This window comes from Coregonus lavaretus (genome assembly GCF_964263955.1).
Source record: "Coregonus lavaretus genome assembly, contig: HAP1_SCAFFOLD_589, whole genome shotgun sequence".
NCBI classification, from domain to species: Eukaryota; Metazoa; Chordata; class Actinopteri; order Salmoniformes; family Salmonidae; genus Coregonus; species Coregonus lavaretus.
This window is the reverse complement of record NW_028163587.1, coordinates 89,942-105,827: the sequence shown is the minus strand read 5'-3', so window position 1 is coordinate 105,827 and position 15,886 is coordinate 89,942. Positions and strand designations below refer to the sequence as shown.

The 15,886-nt window shown below is 44.1% G+C and overlaps 1 protein-coding gene across 1 annotated transcript in view; it reads right to left on the bottom strand.

Moving 5' to 3' along the window:
* Window positions 1–6: 6 nt before the first annotated feature.
* LOC311117975 (low density lipoprotein receptor adapter protein 1-A-like) overlaps window positions 7–15,886 on the bottom strand; it is a 28,612-nt gene continuing 12,732 nt past the window's right edge. Inside the window, exons 2-8 of the mRNA XM_084192860.1 lie at window positions 12,109–12,251; window positions 11,562–11,674; window positions 10,801–10,915; window positions 2,728–2,800; window positions 960–1,055; window positions 337–473; window positions 7–234 (exon numbers count right to left, since the gene is read on the bottom strand). Coding sequence (XP_084048986.1) covers window positions 196–234; window positions 337–473; window positions 960–1,055; window positions 2,728–2,800; window positions 10,801–10,915; window positions 11,562–11,674; window positions 12,109–12,251 — 716 coding nt within the window. The 3' untranslated portion in view covers window positions 7–195. The remainder of the gene's footprint in view (window positions 235–336; window positions 474–959; window positions 1,056–2,727; window positions 2,801–10,800; window positions 10,916–11,561; window positions 11,675–12,108; window positions 12,252–15,886) is intronic.

Below are 15,886 nucleotides of genomic sequence, written 5' to 3'. Positions count from 1 at the left end.
CTATTCTAGCCTGTAGGTCTGAGGCTCATTCCCTAGATCGAGCTATAGCGTCACATTCTCCAAAAGCTGCAATCAAGCTCAGGAAAATCTGATCTGAGCAAATCAATGAGCTGATTTCTGTGGTCAAGCAGCGAAACACGAAGAGCCAGACTAGTGGGGGCTTATTGACAACAGATACATTTTAGGACGAGCGTCTTACCTAGAAAAAGCCTCATCCAAGTCTTCCTCAATTTCCTGCAAGAGAGAGACAGAGATGCGTTTTCGTAGCCAAAACATTTCTCCCATTTCATTCTAAGTGTAGAGAGAGAAACGGTTGATGGATGATTAGAGACGTACCCAGACAGTGTTGTTGTTATCATTGTTCTTAGGAGCAGTGTGGAAGTCCACCTGGAACTCCTCGTTGCCATTGGTTTCCAGAACCACGGCAACATGAGTCAGTTCCTCCAGGTCCAGTAGGTTACCCGTGGCAACATCTATGGAGACCATCAAATCAGCCAATCAATCGATCGATCAGTGAGTAATGTGTGAGTATTTTCAGTTTGATGCCAACTGCTTACAGAAACTCGGGCCTAAATGCCATGGATCCAACCAAGCCACAGTAAGAAAGCACAAGGGAACACACCTTCACATAATCAAAGGAGAACACGGGAACAGCTCGACTGAGTGAGTCACATTATTATTGGTCGGGGGAGGAAGAGAGAAGATAACATTATCCTATAAACAAGGTATTTTGTGTCTGCATCAGATAAAGACAGTGTGTCTCTGTGGCTGGCAGCCCAATTCAGGCAGCCCAATTCTGATATTTCTTCCACTAAATTGGTCTTTTGACCAATTACATCAGATCTTTTTTCAGAGCTGATCGGATTGGTCAAAAATACCAATTGGGGAAAAGAGCTGTGTAAACGCAGCCTGTGTCTCTCTCTCTCTCTCTCTCTCTGTGTGCGTGTGTATCACCTTACTTTCTCCTTTGAGACTAGGCAGGCTGTTTGATCTTTCTGACTGGGAGCTGCTGGTTGCTTCTCCAGCTGAGCCGGACAACACTCCCTTCTCTTCCTCTACAAGACACACAAAATACTAACGTCAACACACACACAGAAATACAAAAATGTCACCTTGTGTAAATGTGTGTGTGTGTGTGTGTGTGCGCACGTACCCATCTCCAGGGTTATGTGTAATTGGGTTTGTACAGTGAGGGAAAAAAAAGTATTTGATCCCTTGCTGATTTTGTACGTTTGCCCACTGACAAAGAAATGATCAGTCTATAATTTTAATGGTAGGTTTATTTTAACAGTGATAGACAGAATAACAACAAAAAAATCCAGAAAAACGCATGTCAAAAATGTTATAAATTGATTTGCATTTTAATGAGGGAAATAAGTATTTGACCCCCTCTCAATCAGAAAGATTTCTGGCTCCCAGGTGTCTTTTATACAGGTAACGAGCTGAGATTAGGAGCACACTCTTAAATGGAGTGCTCCTAATCTCAGTTTGTTACCTGTATAAAAGACACCTGTCCACAGAAGCAATCAATCAATCAGATTCCAAACTCTCCACCATGGCCAAGACCAAAGAGCTCTCCAAGGATGTCAGGGACAAGATTGTAGACCTACACAAGGCTGGAATGGGCTACAAGACCATTGCCAAGCAGCTTGGTGAGAAGTTGACAACAGTTGGTGTGATTATTCGCAAATGGAAGAAACACAAAATAACTGTCAATCTCCCTCGGCCTGGGGCTCCATGCAAGATCTCACCTCGTGGAGTTGCAATGATCATGAGAACGGTGAGGAATCAGCCCAGAACTACACGGGAGGATCTTGTCAATGATCTCAAGGCAGCTGGGACCATAGTCACCAAGAAAACAATTGGTAACACACTACGCCGTGAAGTACTGAAATCCTGCAGCGCCCGCAAGGTCCCCCTGCTCAAGAAAGCACATATACAGGCCCGTCTGAAGTTTGCCAATGAACATCTGAATGATTCAGAGGAGAACTGGGTGAAAGTGTTGTGGTCAGATGAGACCAAAATGGAGCTCTTTGGCATCAACTCAACTCGCCGTGTTTGGAGGAGGAGGAATGACCAAGAACACTATCCCCACCGTCAAACATGGAGGTGGAAACATTATGCTTTGGGGGTGTTTTTCTGCTAAGGGGACAGGACAACTTCACCGCATCAAAGGGATGACGGGCCATGTATCATCAAATCTTGGGTGAGAACCTCCTTCCCTCAGCCAGGGCATTGAAAATGGGTCGTGGGTGGGTATTCCAGCATGACAATGACCCAAAACACACAGCCAAGGCAACAAAGGAGTGGCTCAAGAAGAAGCACATTAAGGTCCTGGAGTGGCCTAGCCACTCAAAACCTTAATGACCTGGAGAAGATCTGCAAAGAGGAGTGGAACAAAATCCCTCCTGAGATGTGTGCAAACCTGATGGCCAACTACAAGAAACGTCTGACCTCTGTGATTGCCAACAAGGGTTTTGCCCCCAAGTACTAAGTCATGTTTTGCAGAGGGGTCAAATACTTATTTCCCTCATTAAAATGCAAATCAATTTATAACATTTTTGACATGCGTTTTTCTGGATTTTTTCTGTTGTTATTCTGTCTCTCACTGTTCAAATGAACCTACCATTAAACTTATAGGCTGATCATGTCTTTGTCAGTGGGAAAATGTACAAAATCAGCAGGGGATGAAATACTTCCCCCCCCCCCTCAATGTATAGCGCCTACCTTCTTTGGCAACCTGCCAGAACTCAAAGGCCACTCTAAAGGCCTGTGCTACCGTCAGAGTCACTGCCTGGGCCTATGGAGAAACATACCATACACAAACTGTTATAATGCTAGAAGCCCCAATGACACAACATTAACTTTCATTAGCAATCAAAAGGACACTGAAAGCCAATCCCTGCCCCGGTCTTGGGGGAGATTGGGCTGTTCTAATGCTACATAACAACATCAACATGTATTAAAAGGAATAATGTTCTTTTTTTCAATAGTCTACTCTCCATACAGTCCAAAAAATATTTTGCATGTCAGCAATCAAGTTTCCAAGATATACGACTTTCAAAAAAAGCTAATTGTACCTTGCCACATCATGTGTTATTCCCATTAGCAATTCAAATACACTGAACAAAAATATACATAAATGCAGTGTTGGTCCCATGTTTCATGTGCTGAAATAAAATATCCCAGAAATTGTTCCATATGCACAAAAAGCTTATTTCTCTCAAATTGTGTGCACAAATTTGTTTACATCCCTGTTAGTGAGCATTTTTCCTTTGCAAAGATAATCCATCCACCTGACAGGTGTGGCATATCAAGAATCTGATTAAACAGCATGATCATTACACAGGTGCACCTTCTGCTGGGGACAACAAAAGGCCACTAAAATGTGCAGCGTTGTCACACAACACTATATACACAGTGCCTTCGGAAAGTATACAGACCCCTTGACTTTTTCCACATTCTGTTAGGTTACAGCCTTATTCTAAAATTGATTCAATTGTTTTTCCCCCCCCTCGTCAATCCACATACAATACCCCATAATGACAAAGCAAAAACAGGTTTTTAGAAATGTTAAAATCTGAAATATCACATTTACATAAGTATTCAGACCCTTTACTCAGTACTTTGTTGAAGCACCTTTGGCAGCAATTACAGCCTTGAGTCTTCTTGGGTATGATGCTACAAGCTTGGCACACCTGTATTTGGAGAGTTTCTCCCATTCCTCTCTGCAGATCCTTTCAAGCTCTGTCAGGTTGGATGGGGAGCGTCGCTGCACAGCTATTTTCAGGTCTCTCCAGAGATGTTAGATCGGTTTCATGTTTGGGCTCTGGCTGGGCCACTCAAGGACATTCAGAGACTTGTCCCGAAGCCACTCCTGCGTTGTCTTGGCTGTGTGCTTAGGGTTGTTGTCCTGTTGGAAGGATCGCTCTGTACTTTGCTCCGTTCATCTTTCCCTCGACCCTGACTAGTCTCCCAGTCCCTGCCGCTGAAAAACCTCCCCACAGCATGATGCTGCCACCACCATGCTACACCGTAGGGATGGTGCCAGGTTTCCTCCAGACATGACGCTTGGCATTCAGGCAAAGAGTTCAATCTTGGTTTCATCAGACCAGAGAATCTTGTTTCTCATGGTCTGAGAGTCTTTAGGTGCCTTTTGGCAAACTCCAAGCGGGCTGTCATGTGCCTTTTACTGAGGAGTAGCTTCCGTCTGGTCACTCCACTATAATGGCCTGATTGGTGGAGTGCTGCAGAGATGGTTGTCCTTCTGGAAGGTTCTCCCATCGCCACAGAGGAACTCTGGAGCTCTGTCAGAGCGACCATCGGGTTCTTGGTCACCTCCCTGACCAAGGCCTTTCTCCCTCGATTGCTCAGTTTGGCCAGGCGGCCAGCTCTAGGAAGAGTCTTGGTGGTTCCAAACTTCTTCCATTTAAGAATGATGGAGGCCACTGTGTTCTTGGGGACCTTCAATGCTGCAGACATTTTTTGGTACCCTTCCCCAGACCTGTGCCTCGACACAATTCTGTCTCGGAGCTGTACGTACAATTCCTTCCACTTCATGGCTTGGTTTTTGCTCTGACATGCACAGTCAACTGTGGGACCTTATATAGACAGGTGTGTGCCTTTCCAAATCCTGTCCAATCAATTGAATTTACCAAAAGGTGGACTCCAATCAAGTTGTAGAAACATCTCAAGGATGATCTTTGAAATTGTTGCATGTTGCAGTAGTTTGTTCAGTGTTTTGTTCAGTAGTTTGTTCAGTGTTTTGTTCAGTAGTTTTGTTCAGTAGTTTTGTTCAGTAGTTTTGTTCAGTAGTTTGTTCAGTAGTTTGTTCAGTGTTTTGTTCAGTAGTTTGTTCAGTAGTTTGTTCAGTGTTTTGTTCAGTAGTTTGTTCAGTAGTTTGTTCAGTGTTTTGTTCAGTGTTTTGTTCAGTAGTTTGTTCAGTAGTTTGTTCAGTAGTTTGTTCAGTGTTTTGTTCAGTAGTTTGTTCAGTAGTTTGTTCAGTAGTTTGTTCAGTAGTTTGTTCAGTAGTTTTGTTCAGTAGTTTTGTAAAGACTGTAGAGCAGTGGCATTCATTATCGCCCCCTAATGGGGTCACGGAGGAATTGCAGTGGGGTCTACAAATAAAAATACCTTTTGTAATGAAGGTTATTTGTTGACGTGAAAATCTAAAAATGTAACGAGTTGATGGAGTATGAAAAATGTATGCACTCACTAACTGTAAGTCGCTCTGGATAAGAGCGTCTGCTAAAATGACTAAAATGTAAATGTAAAATGTGTCACATGCTTGGTAAACAACAGGTGTGGACTAACAGAGAAATGCTTCCCAACAATGCAGAGAGAAAGAAAATAGAAAAAAAAAAGTTAAACACTTTATAATAAATACACAATGAGTAACGATAACAAGGCTAGTGCATTCAGAAAGTATTCACACCCCTTGACTTTTTCCACATTTTGTTGTGTTAAAATCTGGCCTACACACACACACAACACCCCATAATGTCAAAGTGGAATTATGTTTTCCTACATTTTTACAAATTAATTAAAAATGAAAAGCTGAACTGTCTTGAGTCAATAAGTATTCAACCCCTTTGTTATGGCAAGCCTAAATAAGTTCAGGTGTATAAATGTGCTTAACAAGTCACAAAATAAGTTGCATGGACTCACTCGGTGTGCAATAATAGTGTTTAACATGATTTTGTAATTACTACCTTACCCCACACATACAATTATCTGTAAGGTCCCTCAGTCGAGCAGTGAATTTAAAACACAGATTCAACCACAAAGACCAGGGAGGTTTTCCAATGCCTCGCAAAGAAGGGTACCTATTGGTAGATCGGTAACAAAAAAAATGTCAACGGACATTGAATATCCCTTTGAGCATGGTGAAGTTATTAATTACACTTTGGATGGTGTATCAATACACCCAGTCACTACAAAGATACAGGCGTCCTTCCTAACTCAGCTGCCGGAGAGGAAGGTAACTGCTCAGGGATTTCACCATGAGGCCAATGGTGACTTTAAAACAGTTACAGAGTTTAATGGCTGTGATAGGAGAAAACTGAGGATGGATCAACAACATTGTAGTGACTCCACAATGCTAACCTAAATTACAGATAAGAGTGAAAAGAAGGAAGCCTGTATAGAATAAAAATATTCCAAAACATGCATCCTGTTTGCAACAAGGCACTAAAGTAAAACTGCAAAAAATGTGGCAAAGGAATTAACCTGTCCTGAATACAAAGTGTTATGTTTGGGGCAAATCCAACACAACACATCACTAAGTACCTCTCTTCATATTTTCAAGCATAGTGGTGGTTGCATCATGTTATGGGTATGCTTGTAATCGTTAAGGACTGGGATGTTTTCCAGGATAAAAAATAAACGGAATGGAGCTAAGCACAGGCAGAATCCTAGAGGAAAACCTGGTTCAGTCTTCTTTCCACCAGACACTGGGAGATGAACTCACCTTTCAGCAGGACAATAACCTAAAACAAGGCCAAAATCTACACTGGAGTCGCTTACCAAGAAGACAGCGAATGTTCCTGAGTGGCCGAGTTACAGTTTTGACTTAAATCTACTTGAAAATCTACGGCAAGACCTGAAAATGTATGTCTAGCAATGATCAACAACCAATTTGACAGAGCTTGAAGAATTTTGAAAATAATAAATTGGCAAATGTTGTACAATCCAGTTGTGGAAAGCTCTTAGAGACTTACCCAGAAAGACTCACAGCTGTAATCACTGCATCTACAAAAAGTATTGACTCAGGGGTGTGATACTTATGCAAATTAGATATTTCTGTATTTCATCTACAATAAATTGGCAAAATTATCTAAAAACACATTTTCACTTTGTCATTATGGGGTATTGTGTGTAGATCGATGAGATTATTATTATATATATTTTTTTAATCAATTTTGAATTCAGGCTATAACACAGCAACATATGGAATAATTCAAGGGGTATGAATACGTTCTGAAGGCACTGTACACGGGGTACCAGTAAAGAGTTGATGTGCTGGGGTACGAGGTAATTGCAGTAGATATGTACATACACCTAGCAATAAAATGATGGATAGAAAACAGTAGCATCAGCGTATGTGAGGAGTCAAAAGTTAGTGCAAAAAGGGTCAATACAGATAGTTAAATAGTTAACCAAATAGCTACCCGGGCTAACTATTTAGCAGTCTTATGGCTTGGATGTAGAAGCTGTTCAGGGTCCTGTTGGTTCCAGACTTGGTGCATTGGTACCGTTTGCCATGCAATAGCAGAGAGAACAGTCTATGACTTGGGTGGCTGGAGGCTGACAATTTGTGGGCCCTTTTTCTGACACCGCCTGGTATAGAGGTCCTGGATGGCAGGGAGCTCGGCCCCAGTGATGTACTGGGCTGTACGTATTACCCTCTGCAGCGCCTTGCGGTCGGTCGGATGCCAAACAGTTACCATACCAAGCGGTGATGAAGCCAGTCAAGATGCTCTCAATGGCGCAGCTGTATAACTTTTTGAGGATCTGAGGGCCCATACAAAATATTTTCAGCCTCCTGAGGGGGAAGAGGCGTTGTCGTGCCCTCTTCACAGTTGTGTTGGTGTGTTTGGACCATGCTAGATCCTTAGTGATGTGGACACCCGAGGATCCTGAAGCTCTCGAACCGCTCCACTTCAGCCCCCTCTGTTTCCTGTAGTCAACGATCAGCTCCTTTGTCTCGCTGACATTGAGGGAGAGATTGTTGTCCAGGTCTCTGACCTCCTCCCTATAGGCTGTCTCATCGTCGTCAGTGATCAGGCCTACCACTGTCGTGTCGTCGGCAAACTTAATGATGGTGTTGGAGTCGTGTGAGGCCACGCAGTCGTGGGTCAACAGAGAGTACAGGAGCGGACTAAGCACGCACCCCTGAGGGGCCCCTGTGTTGAGGGAAAATATATATATTTTAAAACGGTATTACCGTATACCCCGGTATGGTAAAGAAGGTATGAAAATCTGGATGCCGCCCAACCCTACTTGAAACATGTAGGTATTACAGACTGGGTAAGGGAGAGGTTGAAAATGTCAGTGAAAACACTTGCCAGCTGGTCAGCGCATGCTCCGAGTAAACGTCCTGGTAATCCGTCTGGCCCTGCGGCCTTGGGAATGTTAACCTGTTTAAAAAGGTATTTTTCACATCGGCTACGGAGAGCGTGATCACAGACATCCGGAACAGCTGGTGCTCTCACGCATGGTTCAGTGTTGCTTGCCTCGAAGCGAGCATTAAAAGCCATTAGCCCATCTGGTATGCTCGCGTCACTGGGCAGCTCGCGGCTGGGTTACCCTTTGTAAATCAGTGATAGTTTGCAAGCCCTGCCACATCTGATGAGCACCAGAGCCGATGTGGAAGGATTCGATCTTAGTCCTGTTTGGTCGCTTTGCCCGTTTGATGGTTCGGAGGACAAAGCGTCCGGGTTAGTGTCCCGCTCCTTGAAAGCAGCAGCTTTAGCCTATATACTTTATAGCTTTATCAGTGCGGATGTTGTCTATAATCCATGGCTTCTGATTGGACGTACGGTCACTGTGGGTCGATGTCATCGATGCACTTATTAATGAAGCCGGTGACTGACGTGGTAAACTCCTCAATGCCATCGTATGAGTCCCGGGAACATATTGAATATGTACTAGCAAAACCGTACTGAGCGCGTCACTAGTACTTCCTGTTTGAGTTTTTGCTTTGAAGCAGGAATCAGGAGGATAGAGTGATGGTCAGATTTCCCAAATGGAGGGCAAGGGAAAGCTTTGTATGAATCTCTGTATGTGGAGTAAAGGTGATCTAGAGTTTTTTCACCTCTAGTTGCACAGGTGACAAATTATGTAAAACTAACTATTGTAAAACATACTGTGTCCGTAAAATGTATATATAAGCTGGAAGTAGAATTTTACAGCTGATCCATGCCTTAAAATCACCGGCCACTAGGAGTGCCGCCTCTGGATGAACATTTTCTTGTTAGCTTATGGCCTTATACAGCTCGTTGAGTGCGGTCTTAGTGCCAGCATCGGTTTGTGGTGGTAAATAGATAAAAACTCTCTTGGCAAATAGTATGGTCTAACAGCTTATCATGAGGTATTCTAACTCAGGCGAGCAGAACCTTGAGACTTCCTTAATATTAGAGATCACGCAGCAGCTGTTAAAGAGACACACAACCCCTCTCCCTTGAGCTTACCCAACGCTGCCGTTCTGTCCTGCTGATGCATAGAAGAAGAAACAGCTAGTTGTATATTGTCCATGTCCTTGTTCAGCAAAGTTTCCTAGAAACACAGGACATTACAGTTCTTCAGGTCCCGTTGATAGGATAGTCTGGAACGGAGTTCGTCCAGTTTGTTCTCTAGTGATTGTACGTTGGCCAATAGGAGTGTCTGGAATCAGGGCCTGGTACCGGGGTGAGCAGTATGTCCTGCGCAGCCAACCCGTTGAAGTAGAACTCTTCATCCAAATCGGAGGTTAGTGATCGCTGTTCTGATGTCCAGAAGCTATTTTTCGGTCATAGGAAATGGCGGAAACATTATGTAAAAAAAAAAAAAAAAAGAAGAAGTAAAGATCAGCGCAAAATAACACAAAATAGTGAATTGGTCAGGAGCCCGTAAAATGGCCGCTCCATTCTTTTGAACTTGGGGTTTGGGGTGGGGTCGCCTGAAAATCGTGCGAAATAAAATGGAGGTCCCTTCTGAAAAAGTTTGAATACCACTGCTGTAGAGTACTAAACCACAGAGGTCACATTATATAAATGACCCAAATACAAAATCAACATGGCCAAATATTCAAACTGAGCAGAGCAATCAAATTATACTTCTGAACAACACCAGAACCACCCCTCAATGCTCAGACAGACATGTGATTTTTTTTTGGGACTGAATAAACTAATGAAAAAAAATACCAATAGGTAGTTTGAGTGGATTATTCCTTTAACAGTCAAAGCCACTGTCATTGGAGCTACCCTTGGGGCCAAAGAGAGAACGTTTTAAAAGACGACTTTATCGAACCATACATTGACATATAGATGTAAAATATCACCGGCATCGTTTACTTTCAACGACCTTGTCAACCTTGATCGCCTGTAACAAATTATTTTGTCAGTAGCAAAGCATATAAACGCACCACTGTGGATACATTCACACACAGTCAGGAGTGCTACAGTGTTTGCGGACAGTCAAAGGTCATAAGTATCCAATCGCTCTCCTCCTCTCCTGCAGAGAGAGGGGGGGGAGAAAGCCTTGTGAAAGAGAGTACTGGGTTATACGAGAGAGACGGCAGGGTGAGTTAGGAGGGAAGACGAGAGGAGTCCCAGCAACACAGGAAGTTGAAGGAGAACAAGGAGGAGTGAAACCTAATGTTTTCTCCTGGGGGGAATGAGAAACAGAACAAGTCTACAGTCACATGTGGGGGGATTGGGGAACGGTTATCTTGGAGGCAAACGCATAACATGTTCTAAAAGGCAGGCTTTTGTTCCAGCCCTGCTCCAATACGCCCAATTCAGCTGCTCAAAGTCCTGTTGAGCAGCTAATTAGCAGAGTCAGCTGTGTTAGAGCAGAACTGGAACAAAACCCTGCACACCTGTAGTTATAGTAGGAGGGTTGTTCAACCCTGTTCTATGGCTTGGATGCATTTCTGTGTCTAACCCCTAACCCTTTAGTGTTCACAGATCTGAAAGACAGCTGGACAGCTAAAAACTCCAGTTAGACCTCCTGTAGACTAAGCAGAGCCATTAGAATATTGCTTACACCCATCCAGTCCTTTCAGATTATAGGGGTTGTTGTGTGCCAGTTCAGACTCACCACTGTCCTCTTGGAGCAGAGGTAGGCGTGGCACTCCAGTGTTCCGTTGAGGGTGTTCTGGGAGATGTAGGCAAACACCTTGTCGTGCAGCTTGTCCGCCGTGCAGTAGGATATCCTGCAGGACACAGGGCAAAGGTTAAAGGTCAGAGGGCAAAATAAAGTCAGAGAGGTCACAGTTATGGTTCAAATGGCAAGTGTCCTCTGTGACAAACCAGGATGCCATAAAAGCTTGGTCAATGTATGGGAACAAACATTCCGGCTGAGTGTGTGTGTGTGTGTGTGGCCACCCAGCTCTGCCTAGATCAGGTCTCCTGTAGGGAGCAGATCAGGTCTCCTGTAGGGAGCAGATCAGGTCTCCTGTAGGGAGCAGATCAGGTCTCCTGTAGGGAGCAGATCAGGTCTCCTGTAGGGAGCTGTATTTTCCAAAACATTCCTCTTTCCCACCTCCCCTACTCCTCCCCCATATCTCCTTCCAACCTCCGCCACTCCTTCCAACCTCCGCCACTCCTTCCAACCTCCGCCACTCCTTCCAACCTCCGCCACTCCTTCCAACCTCCGCCACTCCTTCCAACCACCGCCACTCCTTCCAACCACCGCCTCTCCTTCCAACCTCCCCCTCTCCTTCCAACCTCCCCCTCTCCTTCCAACCTCCCCCTCTCCTTCCAACCTCCCCCTCTCAGGTTTCTCCTCCATAGAAAAACAATAAGTAGGTCATATGTTTTTTTTAATTTGCAACCACGATGCACAGCACACACCCCTACCTGTATATGGAGATGTTGTCTAGTAGCTGGTTGGTCAGACTGTCGTAAAGCATAATACCCTGAGGAGAAACCTTCAGAGACACCTTCTGAGGCTTCTTACCTCCCGCTTTGGCCTGGAGAGGATAGAGTTGATGACAGAGAACATTGATTCATTACAAATCAAATTTTCCTAATGGCTTTGGCCTGGATCAATAAGAGATTATTATAATGACAATAATGAGAGATGAAGATCATTTATGAAGATCTTAAAATTTCACAAAAGATATATCATCATAGAGCAATGCTTACTGATAATAGATCTAAGATAAAATATGATCAACAATATAAATGATACCAATAAGGGTGAGATAACTAACAATTGTTTTCTAAAGAGCAGGCCACGTTATTCAGTCATCTTAAAGTACTTAACAAAAAAAATGCTGTTCTTGAGAGCAGAAGCAATCAAGAGCCACTCCAGAAATAATCATAATCTACATCATGTGCTTAGGAACTTCCTGTCCTTTGAATTTCCAGTCTCTCCTACTTCCTGTATGACATCACAGCTCACCATGGCAACAATCCTCTTGACAGCAGCTGCTGATAGGTCCTCTCCTTTGGGCTGATCCACCAGGGTCATGCCTAGGTGACGGAGGTTAAAGGTCATGCCATCTACAACAGTCTCCGTCATGTCTGTCCAGTTCTCAGGAAGTTCTGGAGAAAGAGAGAGAGGTAGGGAGAGAGAGAGAGAGGTAGGGAGTGAGAGAGAGAGAGGTAGGGAGTGAGAGAGAGAGGTAGGGAGTGAGAGAGAGAGAGGTAGGGAGTGAGAGAGAGAGGTAGGGAGAGAGAGAGAGAGAGAGAGGTAGGGAGTGAGAGAGAGGTAGGGAGTGAGAGAGAGAGGTAGGGAGTGAGAGAGAGAGAGGTAGGGAGTGAGAGAGAGAGAGGTAGGGAGTGAGAGAGAGAGAGGTATGGAGTGAGAGAGAGGTAGGGAGTGAGAGAGAGAGGTAGGGAGAGAGAGAGAGAGGTAGGGAGTGAGAGAGAGAGAGGTAGGGAGTGAGAGAGAGAGAGGTAGGGAGTGAGAGAGAGGTAGGGAGTGAGAGAGAGAGGTAGGGAGTGAGAGAGAGAGGTAGGGAGTGAGAGAGAGAGGTAGGGAGTGAGAGAGAGAGGTAGGGAGTGAGAGAGAGAGGTAGGGAGTGAGAGAGAGGTAGGGAGTGAGAGAGAGGTAGGGAGTGAGAGAGAGAGGTAGGGAGTGAGAGAGAGAGAGGTAGGGAGTGAGAGAGAGGTAGGGAGTGAGAGAGAGAGAGGTAGGGAGTGAGAGAGAGAGAGGTAGGGAGTGAGAGAGAGGTAGGGAGTGAGAGAGAGAGAGGTAGGGAGTGAGAGAGAGAGAGGTAGGGAGTGAGAGAGAGGTAGGGAGTGAGAGAGAGGTAGGGAGTGAGAGAGAGAGAGAGGTAGGGAGTGAGAGAGAGAGAGAGAGAGAGAGAGAGAGAGAGGTAGGGAGTGAGAGAGATAGCGAGGCAGGGAGTGAGAAAGAGAGCGAGGTAGGGAGTGAGAAAGAGAGAGAGGGGTAGGGAGTGAGAAAGAGAGAGAGGTAGGGAGTGAGAAAGAGAGAGAGGTAGGGAGAGAGAGAGAGAGAGAGGGGTAGGGAGTGAGAAAGAGAGAGAGGCAGGGAGTGAGAAAGAGAGAGAGGGGTAGGGAGTGAGAAAGAGAGAGAGGGGTAGGGAGTGAGAAAGAGAGAGAGGTAGGGAGTGAGAAAGAGAGAGAGAGAGAGGGGTAGGGAGTGAGAAAGAGAGAGAGGGGTAGGGAGTGAGAAAGAGAGAGAGGGGTAGGGAGTGAGAAAGAGAGAGAGGTAGGGAGTGAGAAAGAGAGAGAGAGAGAGAGGGGTAGGGAGTGAGAAAGAGAGAGAGGGGTAGGGAGTGAGAAAGAGAGAGAGGTAGGGAGTGAGAAAGAGAGAGAGGTAGGGAGTGAGAAAGAGAGAGAGAGAGAGAGAGAGAGAGGGGTAGGGAGTGAGAAAGAGAGAGAGGGGTAGGGAGTGAGAAAGAGAGAGAGGTAGGGAGTGAGAAAGAGAGAGAGGTAGGGAGTGAGAAAGAGAGAGAGAGGCATGGAGTGAGTTCAGAGGTTATAAGACGGTAAAGAATAGGCAGTCAAACAGAGATAAATCCTCTATGGGGTTATAAGTAGAAGGTCATGACCTCCAGGTTGTTCTGTATCCGTCCAGTTCCCAAGCAGCTAGGTGGGTCAAAGTTCAGCGATTATATTCAATCATGTTTGAGAACAGGGTCAATATTATGTATAAGTTGGATACAGGTGGCTACATCTGTCTGTCTGCTTCTGAAATAGTGTTTTCTGTTGCGTCAGTATTGGTCTGTCATGAATTTGTGGAGTTTATGATATTCAAAACAAAGTCCCGTAAAAGGTAAATAAGCTGGTTTCCATCTGAAACGGTTTCAAAAACCCTGTGTGGCAGGCATTGTGTTGTGTGACAAAACTGCACATTTTAGAGTGGCCTTTTATTGTCCCCAGCACAATGTGCACGTGTAATGATCATGCTGTTTAATCATCTTCTTGATATGCCACACCTGGCATGCTCACTAACAGGGATGTAAACACATTTGGGCACAACATTTGAGAGAAATAAGCTTTTTGTGCGTATGGAACAATTCTGGGATTTTTTAATTTCAGCTCATGAAACATGGGTCCAACACTTTACATAGTGTTTATATTTTTGTTCAGAATAAATACTTTTAGTCAGAACTAACCTATAGCTGACCTGTAAAAGAGGGCAAACGATTGAGGGGGAGAAAGGAGGACAAAAAACAAAAAAACAAAGTGTTGAACCTTGAACCTTGACATGATAAGAGAAAGAGACGCATCTTTCCAGATAAGATGGGGTAAGTTATCCATCGTCACAGATCCCGGACCAGCTATGAAAACCTGACGACTTCTAGCCTACTGCTCCATCTATCGTCACGGAGAAGAAACGGGCGTGGCAATTTGTGACGGCCCTGAATTTGTCTGAACCGTCTCAGTGCTTCTCCTGCCAATAGGACGCTTGCCTTTTAATTCCCTATTAAATAGACAGCATCAGCTGCGGGACTCATTCCCACACAAGCAAAAAGGAGAAATCTATATTTTCTCTGGTAGGCACAAACTACCTGGCACCCCTACAAACAATAACCTCAAGTCAAAACCGTTACAAATTGGCTGGAGCCAATGGATGGGTAGCCAGGCAAATTAAACCTTAACCGTAAAACTGAAGGCGCAAATCTGACCCAGTGTCTAAGTAACTTCATCCTACTTCTGAAAGCCAAACAGGGGGACAGTGAGTAATATTAACTCTTGAAGGCCATTTTCTCATTCCTTATCTTTTGTGTGTCTGAAGGGGGGGGGCATGGATGTGGCTACGCAGACCCCGAGCCACTGCGGCCCCTCATGATGAGTTCCGGTTTTCTGTGGCCCCCACCTCCATCGAAATTACCCATCCCTAAGGCATACAGTGCATTCGGAAAGTATTCAAATTCCTTGACTTTCTCCACATTTTGTTATGTTACAGCCTTATTCTAAAAATGGATTAAATTGTTTCCCCCCCCCCCCCCAATCTACACACAATACCCCATAATGACAAAGCAAAAACAGGTTGAGAAATTCTATCAAATTTATAAGAAAAATAAATAAATAAATAATATATATATATATATATATATATATATATATATATATATATATATATATATATATATATATATATATATATATATATATATATATACAGTGGGGAAAAAAAGTATTTAGTCAGCCACCAACTGTGCAAGTTCTCCCACTTAAAAAGATGAGAGAGGCCTGTAATTTTCATCATAGCTACACGTCAACTATGACAGACAAATTGAGGAAAAAAAAATCCAGAAAATCACATTGTAGGATTTTTAATGAATTTATTTGCAAATTATTGTGGAAAATAAGTATTTGGTCACCTACAAACAAGCAAGATTTCTGGCTCTCACAGACCTGTAACTTATTCTTTAAGAGGCTCCTCTGTCCTCCACTCGTTACCTGTATTAATGGCACCTGTTTGAACTTGTTATCAGTATAAAAGACACCTGTCCACAACCTCAAACAGTCACACTCCAAACTCCACTATGGCCAAGACCAAAGAGCTGTCAAAGGACACCAGAAACAAAATTGTAGACCTGCACCAGGCTGGGAAGACTGAATCTGCAATAGGTAAGCAGCTTGGTTTGAAGAAATCAACTGTGGGAGCAATTATTATGAAATGGAAGACATACAAGACCACTGATAATCTCCCTCGATCTGGGGCTCCACGCAAGATCTCACCCCGTGGGGTCAAAATGATC